The 14,581-nt window shown below is 38.0% G+C and overlaps 2 protein-coding genes across 3 annotated transcripts in view; both read left to right on the forward strand.

The window, feature by feature from the left end:
• Nucleotides 1–9,026, forward strand: part of dnah12 (dynein, axonemal, heavy chain 12) — a 29,002-nt gene extending 19,976 nt beyond the window's left edge. The window contains exons 53-73 of the mRNA XM_055046161.1: nucleotides 3–244; nucleotides 325–472; nucleotides 559–704; nucleotides 826–1,040; nucleotides 1,134–1,326; nucleotides 2,083–2,275; nucleotides 2,368–2,540; nucleotides 2,977–3,117; nucleotides 3,247–3,405; nucleotides 3,517–3,812; nucleotides 3,893–4,146; nucleotides 4,972–5,112; nucleotides 5,194–5,331; nucleotides 5,405–5,638; nucleotides 5,719–5,907; nucleotides 6,713–6,816; nucleotides 6,895–7,099; nucleotides 7,211–7,348; nucleotides 7,435–7,526; nucleotides 8,329–8,396; nucleotides 8,751–9,026. Of these exons, the coding sequence (XP_054902136.1) occupies nucleotides 3–244; nucleotides 325–472; nucleotides 559–704; nucleotides 826–1,040; nucleotides 1,134–1,326; nucleotides 2,083–2,275; nucleotides 2,368–2,540; nucleotides 2,977–3,117; nucleotides 3,247–3,405; nucleotides 3,517–3,812; nucleotides 3,893–4,146; nucleotides 4,972–5,112; nucleotides 5,194–5,331; nucleotides 5,405–5,638; nucleotides 5,719–5,907; nucleotides 6,713–6,816; nucleotides 6,895–7,099; nucleotides 7,211–7,348; nucleotides 7,435–7,526; nucleotides 8,329–8,396; nucleotides 8,751–8,944 (3,663 nt within the window). The 3' untranslated portion in view covers nucleotides 8,945–9,026. The remainder of the gene's footprint in view (nucleotides 1–2; nucleotides 245–324; nucleotides 473–558; nucleotides 705–825; nucleotides 1,041–1,133; nucleotides 1,327–2,082; nucleotides 2,276–2,367; nucleotides 2,541–2,976; nucleotides 3,118–3,246; nucleotides 3,406–3,516; nucleotides 3,813–3,892; nucleotides 4,147–4,971; nucleotides 5,113–5,193; nucleotides 5,332–5,404; nucleotides 5,639–5,718; nucleotides 5,908–6,712; nucleotides 6,817–6,894; nucleotides 7,100–7,210; nucleotides 7,349–7,434; nucleotides 7,527–8,328; nucleotides 8,397–8,750) is intronic.
• Nucleotides 9,027–9,800: 774 nt separating this feature from the next.
• On the forward strand, nucleotides 9,801–14,499 carry asb14b (ankyrin repeat and SOCS box containing 14b). Of its 2 annotated transcripts, XM_055046163.1 has the most exons (10): nucleotides 9,801–9,832; nucleotides 10,349–10,473; nucleotides 11,389–11,441; nucleotides 11,529–11,660; nucleotides 11,755–11,913; nucleotides 12,002–12,247; nucleotides 12,480–12,648; nucleotides 12,736–13,270; nucleotides 13,363–13,516; nucleotides 13,635–14,499. In XM_055046163.1, exons 2-10 carry the CDS (start codon nucleotides 10,349–10,351, stop codon nucleotides 13,808–13,810), a joined length of 1,749 nt encoding a protein of 582 aa, XP_054902138.1. In that variant the 5' UTR covers nucleotides 9,801–9,832; the 3' UTR covers nucleotides 13,811–14,499. The 2 variants fall into 2 exon arrangements, with proteins under 2 accessions (XP_054902138.1, XP_054902137.1); XM_055046162.1 differs by lacking the exon at nucleotides 9,801–9,832 and having other exon boundaries at nucleotides 9,855–10,473.
• Nucleotides 14,500–14,581: the final 82 nt, after the last annotated feature.

The raw sequence follows: 14,581 nt of genomic DNA on the forward strand, positions 1-14,581 counted from the left end.
AGGTCGTTGCTCCAAAGAAGCAAAGTCTTGCTGAGGCGCAGGAGTCCCTGGCTGTCACTGTCGCTCTTCTAGACCAGAAGAGATCTGAGTTGAAGGAGGTCGAGGACCGCCTAGCATCACTTCAGAAAACCTTCGAAGAAAAAACAGAGGAAAAAGCTCAGCTCGAATACCAAGTGGATTTGTGTGCTAAGAAGCTGGAAAGGGCTGAAAAACTCATTGGAGGTCTTGGTGGAGAGAAGACCAGGTCACTGTGATGTTGCAAGTTTTCTCCAGTTGTCATGAATGCATGCAGTTGATTTATTTTGTGATGTGTTCATTTCTTAGATGGTCGAAAGCTGCAGATGACCTGCAGAACACGTATGACAACCTGACTGGAGATGTTCTTATTTCCGCTGGTGTCATTGCCTACTTGGGGGCTTTTACTTCTGGATTTAGACATAACTGCACCAAGACATGGACCTCTCTCTGTCAAGTAATCACCCTCCCTTTATTCCTTTATTATTGCACTTTCACAACCGATATATCTTAACTGCTCTTTTCCTAATTACATGTGTCCAGTCTAAGAATATTCCATCATCAGATGACTTTTCTCTCAGTAAAACTCTGGGAGATCCCATAAAAATCAGAGCTTGGAACATTGCAGGCCTTCCCAGTGACTCTTTCTCTATTGATAATGGTGTCATTGTCAGTAATTCACGCAGATGGTATGTCCTTGTTTCTCTAATCTACTTCTGAATAGCTTTTTATTTTTATTTAAAAGTAGTGTGAAAAGAAATATTACTTCTGGTTAAATGTAAACACAGTGTTCATCTGATTTTCTTGTAGGCCTTTAATGATTGACCCTCAGGGTCAAGCCAACAGGTGGGTGAAGAATTCAGAGAAGGAAAATAACTTGAGCGTAATTAAGTTAACAGACGCGGATTACCTAAGAACCTTAGAAAACTGCATCCAGTTTGGAACACCCTTACTGCTGGAAAATGTAGGAGAGGAGCTAGACCCTTCTCTGGAACCACTGCTGCTTAAACAAATCTTCAAACAAGGTGGCGTGAGACTTGATAGCAACCACAGGAACATCTGTGATTTAAAATTACATAATACATTTCTCTGTTTACAAACTTCTTCATTTTACATAGGTGGTGTAAGTTGCATCAAGCTTGGTGAGTCTGTGATCGAGTATTCAAGCGATTTCCGTTTGTACATCACCACAAAGCTGAGGAACCCACACTACCTGCCAGAGCTGTCTACCAAAGTGTCTCTACTCAATTTCATGATCACACCAGAGGGATTGGAGGACCAGTTGCTGGGGATTGTAGTTGCTAAGGAGAGGTAGCATTAAATGCTTACTATTTTTACACCACTGGATTATGTCAAAAGGAAAATGCAGGATTTTTGAGATTTTCTTAATCGTAGTCTGAATACAGATAGGTTGTTACCAGAAGCTGGAGCTAACAGCTAATCCAGAGAGCCAGAGAGCAAAATAGACTTTAATCATCTTAAAACTGTCAAATTGGTTTATGAAAACAGTCTTTCATGACTCTTTAACCCATCATCATGTTTACATTGTGTGATTCTTCACACATAAGCTGATTCTTATTATTTTCTTAGAAAATCGAGGAAGGAGTCTGGCTGCCACCAGTGATATTCTTTGTGAAACACATACAGAGAACAAAAAATGTGATGTATTTATTTGTAGTCAGAGAGTAAGGCAGTGAAAATATCAAAAAATATATCCTTGTCTTAAACTGCTGGTTTACAGTCATAATCTCACCAGAATTTATTTTTTTTCTGTTTTGCTTGAGGAAGACCATTTATGGAGCACTGCCTCCAACCTAAATAATAATTAGCTTTTGTGTAATAGTTATGACAATGATTTAAAGAGTCACAAAATACTGTGCATTGATTTGGTCATGTGTTTGGAGATGCAGTCATTTAAGATGGTGAAAGTCAGTCTTGGTCTCGGCCCACCTTCCTAATTGTTGTACTAATGAAGTCTCAGAGCTACATGCTTTGGGTAAGATATTACTAAGCTATGTCTGCAAACAGCCAGCTTGTAGCAACAGAAATTTCTCTTGTGTGCTGCAGGCCAGAACTGGAAGAGGAGAGAAACGCACTGATTCTACAGTCAGCTGAAAATAAGAGACAATTAAAGGAAATTGAAGACAAAATCCTTGAAACGCTACAGTCTTCTGAGGGGAATATCCTGGAGGATGAGAGTGCTATTCAGATTCTCGACTCTGCAAAGATCATGTCCAATGAGATTACAAAGAAACAACTGGTATAAATTATACTGAACAAATCAAATTAGGAAGGATAATTTAATGAGTCTATAAAGTTCCATCTGTCCCCTTTGTTCTATTCATTTCCAAGATTGCAGAGAAAACTGAAATCAAGATCGCAGAGTCTAGAGAAGGTTACAGACCTATTGCCAAGCACTCGTCTATCCTGTTCTTCAGTATCGCTGATTTGACCAACATAGACCCTATGTATCAGTATTCTCTAAACTGGTTTGTGAATCTCTACATCAACTCCATACAAGACAGGTGGGTTATATATGTGCAAAGGATTAACAGATGCTCATTGCACACGACACAATCTGAGAATACTCATTTGACAAAAAAACAAAACAACAAATACACAAGCTTGGTTAACTAGAATAAGATTGTGAACTGCTTTTTTTTTTTACATCCGAAGTGCGATTTTTAAAATGTTGTCACTATTTTAAATATTTTTGACAGTTAAGTCACATGCATTGTGCCTAATCAGTTAACCACAGACAAATTACATATAAATAATTTAATTTGTGCCATTTTGACACCTTCAGAAAAAATAAATGTCTTTCATAAAAACTAAAGCATGTTACTGGCCTTTAAATACTTGGTTTCTACATTTTTTTTTTAAAGTGTACTTTAATATTCTTTGAGAAAGACGAGAACTGTTCTCCATCTGAACTTAGCTATATTTTCTTTTACTGATTAGTAACAAGTCCAAGGTTCTGGAGAGAAGACTTCATTATTTAATTGATCACTTCACCTTCAACCTGTACTGCAACATCTGCCGATCTCTCTTTGAGAAGGACAAACTCCTCTTCTCCTTTCTCCTCTGCTGCAATTTGCTCCTGTAAGTAAAAAACAAGCAATGTTTCGTTTATTCACTTTTTGTTTTGTTTTTGCAAGAGACTATGTAGAAAGGTCAAATTTATGTATTATATATTTGTGTCTTTGTACTCCTATTATAATACTTTCTCAGAGCAAAGGGTGAACTTGAACATTCAGAATTCATGTTCTTGTTGACCGGAGGAGTAGGTCTGAAGAACACTGTTCCTAACCCAGATTCCAGCTGGTTGCAGGAAAAATGCTGGGATGAAATCTGCAGAGCCAATGAACTGCACGGATTACAAGGCATAAGGTAAAAAATAGTAGTCATTCAACCAAATACATTGGTAGCTGTTCATTCTATGTTCCCATTTGTTATGGTCTGTCTTGTAAATAATGAATTTATTTGTTGTTAACTGCACAGAGAGGCTTTCATCAATAATCCAGATGACTTTAAGGTTGTTCATGAGAGTAAGGAGCCATTCAGTGTCCCTCTACCTGAACCTTGGTGTGACAAACTCAGTACCCTGCAGAAAATGATTGTTATTCGATGCCTTAGACCTGATAAGATGGTGCCAGGTATGATTAAATATGTATCTTCCAATTTGGGGAAGAAGTTTGTCCAGCCTCCTCCCTTTGACTTGGCTAAGAGCTATCTGGACTCCAACTCCACCATCCCACTTGTGTTTGTGCTTTCTCCAGGAGCCGACCCCATGGCTAGTGAGTTTGTCAGTACAAAAGATAGATTTTAAAAACGCTTTTAAGCCCATCTCATTAAAAATAACAATGTCCTCCTGTAGGCTTGTTAAAGTTTGCCAATGACAAGAAAATGAGCGGCAACAAGTTCCAGTCTATCTCTCTGGGTCAAGGTCAGGGTCCTATTGCTTCTAAAATGATATCAACAGCCATGGAGGAGGGATCATGGGTGTGTTTACAGAACTGTCACTTGGCCGTTTCTTGGATGACAAGCTTAGAAAAAATCTGCGAGAACTTCAGCCCTGCGACATGCCACCAAGACTTCCGCCTGTGGCTCACAAGCTATCCATCACCTAAGGTACAGGTTCACTAATATTATAACCCTCAAAGTACTGCACACTTCAATGCATTTTTGAGGATTTAGAAAGTAGTGGATTGATGTGAAGTGGAACTGAAAAGGAAGCATGGTTTTCAATGTGGGGTTTATTCACCCCATTTACTCTAAAATAACAATAAATTCCACTGTATTTAAAGTCATCTAGTTAGTACAAAAAGGTCACCTGTGTGTAAATTGCCGAGGGCTTTATGGCGAATCTGGAGGACCTGTGGCAATGGTGGAAAAATCTGTTTACTCGACTACAGTCATTATAAGTGTATGTGTATCTCTTTTTTATTAAAAGAGAGACACATATTACTATGTTAACAGTTTGCCACAGACCATTAAGGGTCTGTAAAAATGTGGAAGACGGGCTCAAATACTAAGGAGCTGAATAAAGGCAGATTCTCTTTGAAAACCTGAAAGACAGATTTGATGCTGAGTCAGAGGTTTACCAGCAAGGCAGATACCCTAAACATACCGCTAGATCTACAATAGAATGGTTTACATCAATGTGTTACAATGGCCCAGTCAAAGTCCAGACCAAATCAGACAAACTCCTCCACTTCACAGTTACGTACTTGTTTTGTTGGCTTGCCAGAAAAAAAAACATTTAATAAAGTACAATGAAGTTTGTGGTTGGTATAATCTGACAAAATCTGAAAGCAATTGGGGGGTGTGAATACTCTTGCAAGGCTTGATACATAAGTAAGCAATTGCAAACAATTAGGGCAACCTGTCATATCTGATTACATATAGTGGAAAAAGGTCAAGCCATAATTACTAAGTGTGTATATTTGAAATCAGTTTCCAGTGACCATCCTTCAGAATGGGGTGAAAATGACCAATGAGCCCCCTACTGGGCTTCGTCTCAACCTCCTGCAGTCTTACTTATCTGACCCTATCTCTGACCCAAACTTCTTCAATAACTGCCCTGAGAAGGAGATGGTGAGTTTAGTCTGGGATCTATTAATTAAAATTCATCTGTTGCACTGAGGGGCTTTTATAACTTATGGATTCCTTCATTAGATTTGGGAAAAGCTTCTGTTTGGATTGTGCTTCTTCCATGCACTTGTTCAGGAAAGGAAAAAGTTTGGCCCACTGGGTTGGAATATTCCCTATGGCTTCAATGAGTCTGACCTCCGGATAAGCATCAGACAACTCCAGGTATTTTATTCAGGAATGACTGGAAATTTTATCGTCACAAATTCAAAACATCTTTCACTTCTTATCTCTGCAGCTATTTATAAATGAGTATGAGGAGGTGCCCTTGGAGGCCATAACATATCTTACTGGAGAGTGTAACTACGGTGGCCGTGTGACAGATGACTGGGACCGGCGGCTCTTGCTGACAATCTTGGCTGATTTCTACAACAAAGAAATTATTGAGACATTTCGCTACCCTTTCTCACCCAGTGGTGAATACTTTGCACCACCCAAATCTAGCTATGATGATTATGTTCTCTTCATCAAGGTATACATATTCTTCATGTGGGTAAATGTTTCCCCTCTGTTCCCCTAAACTGTATGAGTAACATTAACTTTGTATTTCAGAATCTTCCATTCACCCAAAATCCAGAGGTGTTTGGGATGCATGAAAATGTGGACATTTCCAAAGATTTGCAGCAGACAAAGCTGTTGTTTGATTCACTGCTACTCACTCAGGGTGGAGGGGAGAAAGGAGGGAGCAGCTCTGGGGGTGACCACGCCCTGTTTGAAATAGCCAATAACATCCTCACTCAGGTATCAACCAATTCAAATGTATCTTTCATTCATCAGTGTGTTATTAACATCGGTATGCACATATAAATGTCAGCAACTGCAAAAATAAATGAAACTAATTAATTTATTCTTCAGTGTAATTAATATTAATGTCATTTAGTGGAAAGAAGACTAACCTTGATGCCAATGTAATAAGTTGGTGTTGGCCATTTCAAAGTTAAAAGGATCAATTATAAAGTGTTTTCTTAGTTGTAACTAAAGCAATGAATAAACTGTTTACCGTAGTTACGCCTAACAACATTTATTGCATATCTCAAAACAATGGTCAGATGGGATTTTATTGCTTTAAGGATATAGAGGATAACAGAAACCATCCTCAGTTATGACATTTTTTTTTTTCATTTCTGTCTCTGAATTATTGAAACACAAATTGACTCGTAGTAGACATGGTTACATATGTTTGTTCTTAAAAAAATAAGTCTAATCAAATATAGAAGACAACATTTTTAGCAAATGCAGAAGATTTTTTTATTGAATGCATGTTGTCATATTTATAGTTGGATTTAGGATCATTGCACAAAGTGCCAGCATTTCCCTCTGCCTTGTAGTTGTAGATTTTTCTAGATATTTTGCTGCTAACTAAATGAAATGAAGGATGAAAATTTATTTCACTGCACTGAAACATATGAGGACATTCTTGTTTAGCCTACTACAAAAAAAGCTGGCAGCTTATTAAAAGTATTTTTCTTTTGATTATTCAGGGTTTTTTTTTATCACAAAGACAATCAATCTATAATTCCATCTATACATTTGGTCTTTTTTCTAGCTTCCGAATAATTTTGACACAGAAGCAGCTCTCCTAAAGTTCCCTGTCCGCTATGAAGAGAGTATGAACACAGTCCTTGTCCAAGAGATGGAGCGCTATAACACGTACGAACAATGAACTATTGTTCAGCTAAAATCTCCAATCAGTCTATGTAATTTAAAACTCCTGATTTGGTTTCTTAGGTTGTGCAGTACCATCCGTGTGAGTCTACAGAACCTTTTGAAAGCTATCAAGGGCTTGGTGGTGATGGATGCCGATCTGGAGGCTGTTGCAGGGAGTTTGATTGTTGGCAAGGTACCAGAGAAATGGGCAAACCGCTCTTATCCAAGCCTGAAGCCCCTGGGCAGTTACATCAATGACTTTCTTTCTAGGCTTAAGTTTTTACAGGTAAAGAATCCTGCAAGAATTGCATATAGCAAATTTTATTTATGCAAAAAGTGAAGTATGAGGTTTTTTAACATTTTATTCTATTTTCACTTTTACGTTGTTTGTCTGTAGAGTTGGTATGAAACCCAAAAGCCCAGTGTGTTCTGGATGTCTGGCTTCTTCTTTACCCAGGCTTTCCTAACTGGGGCAATGCAAAACTATGCCAGGAAATACCATATCCCCATTGATCTTTTAGGGTTTGATTTTGAGGTATAAAACACCCGCTGTGTCTTCACGTGTCAAATATTCAGTCTGATTGCTCTAAAACAGGGACTTGTTTGGTTTTTGTACTCCAGGTTCTCTCGTTTGACAGTTCGGAGACGGCACCCAACGATGGTGTCTACGTTCATGGATTGTTTGTCGATGGAGCTCGATGGGACAGAGACAGGTAGATGTAACTATATGGTTTCAAAGTAGGACAAGACGTGTACCAAAAGATTTCTAAACAAATATACAGCTCTGCAGTGCAAAATGGAAATTATGGAATGAATTTAAAGCAATGTCAGCTTTGTCACCTGTGACATTTTTTGTAGTTATTGCCAAGACATCGATCACAAGCACAATGTCTTCAACAACATAACTTTGACAAATGGCCTTGCTCTTCTCTAACTCAAACTCTTCAGAAAATATCAATACAAGAATTGGCTGCACAGAATATTTAAACATGCAGAGTGAAAATAAAAGTAGACATAGAGAAAGCTATTTCAAGTCTTGTGTTAAAAATCAACACATTATAATGAGAGCTTTCCAAAATTACAAGAGTATCTGTTTTACAGATTATTAATCATCCAGTGAGCAGGAGACATGCATCATGTTTTTTCTCTCAGTAAAACTAGTTTAGCAGTTTTATAGTTACTGAAAGTCACAGAGCCACCGCGACCATTTAAATGAACGTAATTAGATGACCTCATTATCCAGCTTAGCATGAGGCTGATGAGCAGACTGAAGGGAGTCTTTTACATCTTTCCTGTGGTGTCTCAAGTACACTTGGGGTCTTTGTACAACATGATTTACAAACCACATCACAATAAGTAGCTTAAAACCAAGGCCTTGCTTGCACTAAAGAGTGACATTTTCCACTGCATCAAACTTAGAACTGTAGTATCTGAAGTAATTGAGCAATGTGGCACATTTAGTTTATGCAGAAAAACATCTTTGCATAATACTTTTGTTCATCTTTCTATCATCAGTGGAGTCCTGGCTGAGCAGTACCCCAAAATACTGTTTGACTCTATGCCCATCATTTGGATACAACCCAGTAAGTCTAGCCTTGCTGTGTCCATCACAAGTCCCAGTATTCTAAACTTGTGTTAAATGTATTTTGTTTTAAATTATGTCTTTGCAAAGTTATTTATAGCCCTTGATCTTGCTCAGATTTTGTAATGTTGAAACCCAAAATTTGACTGTATTTTATTGAGATTTTATGTGGTAGACAAATATCAAAAATTTGAAATATCAAATCATTTTTGATATTTCAAGATACCTTTTTAAGTTATTTTTACAAGTCCAATTTTGTTTTGCCATTCTGTTTATTATTTAAATTGTTTCATTATCTTTGTCCTTACCATTTTTATTTGCTTGTTCATTACTTTGTGTACTTCTCTCCACACAGCTCAAAAGAGCAGCCACACTTCACCTGACCAACTGTATGTTTGCCCTCTTTATAAGACCAGTGAGAGGAAGGGGACTCTCTCTACCACAGGACACTCCACTAATTTTGTCATTTCAATGATGTTGCCCACAAACAAGCGTCCACAGCACTGGATTAAGCGTGGTGTGGCCATGTTGTGCCAGCTTGATGACTGAGGGCAGATTACATTTTGCTGGAGATTTACTGCATAATAGTTTTTGATGTATGAAAATAAATGTAATTTCTGCATTTGACAAACTATCAAGTATGCCTGTCATGGAGCATAGTACGTTTTTTTCCAGGTAGTTACTATAACACAAAAAAACAGAAAGTTGGAATGACATTAAAAAAATAAACAGCCTACAATATTATTTATCAATTAATGGAAACATCTGGAATGCCTCAATTTGAGCTCTGCACAGACAGCATTTTTTTCTCCAAAGTTCTGCCATGGATGATAACATTAGGATTTCGGTCATAAGTACTCACATGATAAGTCACTCAAAAGTGGCTAATGTTTCAATATTTCCTTTCAGTTTTTCAATGAAAAGCTTTAAATAACTTTGAATAGTTGTAGACATGCACTGAATGAAAATCACAGTCATAGAGTTTTAATGTTACGAAACAAGTTTTGCTCGAAACACGAGCTTGTAAAGCCTGTGCTCTTCCAGAAAAAAATAAAATAAAATACTTATTGTCTGATGATTAGAGCTCTTAGCTTACTATGTAAGCTCAAATGTCATTAATGTACACAAACTAAAAAGCTGTGATTTCAAATCAATCTATATAGAGTTTGAAAGGTCAAGATCTTTTTTGTTTATATCAAGGACTTCATTATTGTTACTGATTAAGATATCAAGTAAGCAACATTTGAAGATATCTTTAAACTGGTCAGCTGTTTACAGTGTTAAGTGGGTCAGAGTGGGGTGCTGTTTGTAAAAACCCTGTGATCTGATATTTATGGCGAGAGGGAACTATAAATAGCTGCAGTATATGTGTGCACTCAGGATCCCACTGGCTACTAGTGTCAAAACTGCCAGGGGAGTACAGCCATTTTGCTTGAGGTAAACACTGAACACTGAATAGGAACATTTTACCTGGTTAAATTAATTTGTCAATGTTATGGCTCTCTAACCTTGTGAGATGTACTTTTGTCATTTTACCTTTGCTCTTATGTTGAAATTTGATTTCACTTTTGGTGTCTTTCTGACACTTTTTCTGTTACATTGAGATTACTGTGTAACAAATGCTATCTCAAGTCAAATATATGTTGTAAATCTTCATGCTTTTGCTTTGACCTTTATGAAACATAGATAATGTTTATTCTATGGACATCTGCTTGAACCGTTATTGGCTTTGGTTCAGCAACTTGCAAAGGAATATAGATTATAAATGAATATCCTGAATGTATTTGGTGCAGCTAAAGGTATGGCTACTTCTATTTCTGTCTTGACTAAAATGTATTGTTTCCTCAGGATTGCAAATGTTAATGTCACATGTATATATATCAGTTATTGTTTGCTTTTTGGATGTTTCCCTCAGAGCACCTTTATCTGCACTGTTTTTCCCCTGACAATCAGATGAGCTCTCAAACAGGAGATGACTTTTATCAGTCAGAGGATGACCTGGATGAGGATGAGGCGACGCAATACATAATTGAACAGAGTCTGAGTCAGTACAGAAAACTCAAAGGGTTGAATCCGAGGTTAGAATTTCTTACGTTTGGATTAGGCTACATTCAGAAAATTAAATACTGTACATACCAATTTTCTTCTCAGTAAATAAATATTTTTAACATATAGTGACATAAAATTCGCCCCCAAATAGCTGAACTATTCCCCCTGTGAGCCCTCAAACATGAGCGGGTATAGACAATGGATGGATGGCTATATTCCTAATCACTGGCCTTCAAATAGGTTTCTAATTAACACTGATAATGTGTAATGGATTAAAGAAAATAGCTCTCTCAACACCCTCTTGACTTTGTTGTGGTAAGCCCTGATGGGGGATCTAGAAGAGAAAAGAAAAAAAATCACCTTAGCTGAGCAACTACAAAAGATTAAAAGATTTCTCACATGGGAGACAAAAAGAATTAGAAGAACTGTTCAACAGCAAATGATTACTCAGTGCTTCAGAAAGACAAAGAATTGGGACAAAGAATACAGATGGTCTAAATAAATACTACATGAATAAATGAGACGATGATCCAAAATACAGCTGAGCAAATTGTTGGCTCTATTTAGAGAAAGAGAGTAAATGTTGGCAGGACAGTTCAGTCAGTCATACAACATAAATCCAACCGAAAACTTGTGGAAACTAGGCAGGGATAAATGCCCCTGGGGACTTTCAAGTTTTGAGGGCAGCTTGTGTTGAAGAATGGATCAAAATTACACCAAAATAAAATATGCTACAGGAAACGCCTTTTACTTATTATTGATTGCATTTAGCAACGGTATTTAGGACTTGCTTGTCTTAGTATTTCCCTTTTTAACGCAAATTTTTATGGGGGATTTTATTTGAAATATTTACTGAGAAAAGGTTGACATGTACAATATTTAGTACACCAGCTGAATCTAAATTTAAATGCTCCTTTGTATGTTTGCAATTACTTATTAACTAGTGATCTGAAGCCCAGCGCAGACCCTGATGAGATTTTCAAAGCTATCAAGGAGGGTAAGCTAATCTCTTTTTTTTTTCAACTTTTTAAGATCTTATTCAGAGAAACGTGAAATATCAGAAGTTCTGAATTTCCATATTTAGGGGATGAGACTGCACTGGATAGACTAGCAGAGCAACCTGAGACTCTGTCTAGAGTTGATGAGAGGGGATGGATCCCACTGCACGAGGCCGCAGTGCAGGACAACAAAAGAATACTAGAGATTATATTTTCAGGTGATAAAAATGACAGCTAAAACATTTGACTGTAGAAACCCATATTTTCCAGGGGGTCTAACTTGTTGATTCACTTCTGGGTATTTTCTTCCAGCATCACCCCCAGGAGCAGTTCAGTGTCGCACTCTGAAGGGTGAGACACCGCTGTTTCTTGCCGTGGTTCATGGGCTGAGACAGAACGCCACATTCCTGTTACAGAATGGTTGCAGCCCAGATGTTCAAAATGATGAGCAGGACTCGCCACTGGTGGCAGGTATCAAACATCAGCTCATTTTGCCATCCTTAGCATTGGCCTAGTATTCTGACTGTTGTTTTTTTCTCCCCTTCTCTTTGACTCAAAGCTATTCTAAATGACCAGTATGACTTAGCCACCCTTTTGCTTCGGTACAATGCCAATGTAGACCAAACAGGACCACTAAACAGGACCGCTCTACATGAGTCTGCGTTTTTGGGTTTGGAGAACTTTGTCTACTTGCTGTTGGAGTCGGGTGCCAATCCGAATGCACTTGATGTTAAAATGAAAACTCCACTTGCGTTGGCTGCACAGAACGGACATCTGAATGTTGTGGAGACTCTGTTGGAAAAAGGTAAATACGGCAATGTATATTCCTTTTTGGTTTCCTACGTAGCTTGTGAAGGGTAATGGTTGGATACTGCAAAATAAAAATGCATACGTCAAACTATATATCATTCAAATCCTTTATCCTGCAAACACCAAGAAATCTCATTCTGCCTCTCTTGATTGCAGATAATAAGAACCTTAAAACCACAAAATACCTGTTCAATATGTGTCTTTATGGTGCCCAAATTATATTTCAGGAGCCCATGTGAGGTCAGAGTTGGAGTCTGGTACTGTGTTATTTGATGCAGCAGCTTCAGGAAACCCTGATATCATCTCCTTGCTCCTGGACCACGGGGCAGATCCCAACCTTCCTCTTTACAGTGGGCACCTGCCAATTCATCGTGTGGCATACCATGGACACAGACTGTAAAGAATATCAAAATTCACTTTCTCATTTTCCAGACAAGTTTTCAACTAATATTCAACATTAACACTAAATATTAACTCTAACAGGGCACTGGAAATCCTCATCCCAGTCACTGACCTACAGGCTATCAAAGCGAGTGGAATGAGTCCACTTCATTCTGCTGCTGCTGGAGGACATGTCCAGTGTTTAGAAATTCTGCTCAAATCTGGCTTTGACCCAAACTTTATGTTGCACCCAAGGGTGCGCCGCAGCTATGACGATGAGCGCAGGTCTGCCCTCTTTTTTGCAGTGTCCAACAACGACCTTCATTGCACCCGCTTACTGCTAGAAGCTGGAGCAATGGTGAACCAGGATCCTGTCAAGTGCCTACAGGTGGCCCTCCGACAGGGCAACTATGAACTTATCAACACCTTGCTAAAATTCGGAGCAAATGTCAACTACTACTCCAGAGTAAACACCACTCACTTCCCCTCAGCCCTGCAATATGCCTTGAAGGATGAAGTCATGCTGAGGATGATTCTGAACCAAGGTTATGATGTTATGCGTTGCTTTGACTGTCCATATGGTGACAGTTCTCATGACTACGCTCCTTGGACAACCTCAGTCATCAAAGACATGGTGGTGAGACACTTGCATGAAAGTAAGATTAATAAAAGGAGAAGGCTTTTTCAGATTTATGTTTAAGTATCCAATGCCTTTTTGACCCTTCACAGTTCTGTGAGGTTATAACAGTGTCATGGTTGAAGCCCTTGTCTGGTCAGGTTGTGCGTATCATGCTGGACTACACTGACCATGTCTCATTCTGCCCTAAACTGAAAGAGACATTGCAGCAGCAGAAGCAGTGGCCAGAAATATGTCATATTCAAAGTGAGAATTTTTCTTTCTATGATGGATGGATTACATTTCTGTTTTTAAAAAACTTGCCAGAAATGATGTACCCTAAAGTGCACTCACTGCTTTTGTTTGTTTTCTTTTTGACTGACAGGAAACACACGGAGCCTGAAGCACCTGTGTCGGTTGAGGATAAGGGAGCATCTCAGCCGTCTGCGCTTGAGAGCCCCAGTTTTTGTCAACTTCCTTCCTCTTCCTTCTAGACTGAAAGACTATCTGCGTTTTAAGGAGTTTGATGTTTACAGTAGGGGGAGTATGGTTAACCTCTGAAGAAGACAAAGTCTAAGATGGTATTGATATCAGCAAGTCTGATAAGTTTCTGTTACATTTCTGCTATTTTACCATAATTAGATCTTATGACTAATAAATTGTAGAGTTTTGGCTGGGGTTTCCTAAGGACAAAAAAGATCAATGCAGGTACATATTATTTTGCCTGCATTAAATACATCTGCTTTTATATTACTACTCTGTGGTGGAAGAAAGAACAGCATTTGTGGAAAAAATTTAAAGGTTTTGTGCATTTCTTACGTTGTCATTTTCAGGTAGACTTTAAGGGTAATTCACATTTGCCAAATTCCCTCTATTTTTATGGGGAAAAAAATACTTTTCTGTGTCATAAGGTGCCTCTGTTGTTTCATTTTTGTTTGTTTTTTAGTATGTAGGACTATAGGTCTAATAAGAACTGCCCTACAAAGGGCAGTAGCTGTCTTTACAAATTTTAAACAGGCATATTTTTAATGGCACAACCCCAGCAATCATTCGCTTGACATGCTTCCTGTTCATGATATTGTTTTTTTTATTTTTTATTTTTAAGTTAACACAAATAATGTATTTAACTTTAATTACATTTCAAGAACACCCATTGGATTGTGCAGGTTGATGCATGTCAATGTATTTTGTTTTATATTGTTTATAGTTCTTATCAAACTTGCAAAATTAAATTAAATGTATATAATTTTTTTGGTCTTCAACAATAATTTTAAAATGACAACTGCTTACAGGGAATGTATAATGAGAAGTGGTGTGCGGTTTAATCGCTGA

The sequence above is a fragment of the Poeciliopsis prolifica genome, unplaced genomic scaffold (genome assembly GCF_027474105.1).
Source record: "Poeciliopsis prolifica strain line A6 unplaced genomic scaffold, Auburn_PproV2 SCAFFOLD023, whole genome shotgun sequence".
Taxonomy (NCBI): Eukaryota; Metazoa; Chordata; class Actinopteri; order Cyprinodontiformes; family Poeciliidae; genus Poeciliopsis; species Poeciliopsis prolifica.

What these genes read in the sequence shown, in the direction of transcription:
- asb14b (XM_055046162.1), top strand. Translation starts at nt 10,265, where the DNA reads ATGTATATATATCAGTTATTGTTTGCTTTTTGGATGTTTCCCTCAGAG. An exon ending in ACTAGAGATTATATTTTCAG is followed by an intron (nt 11,661 to 11,754) that starts GTGATAAAAATG and finishes ATTTTCTTCCAG; the next exon opens with CATCACCCCCAGGAGCAGTT. An exon ending in AGAAATATGTCATATTCAAA is followed by an intron (nt 13,517 to 13,634) that starts GTGAGAATTTTT and finishes TTTGACTGACAG; the next exon opens with GAAACACACGGAGCCTGAAG.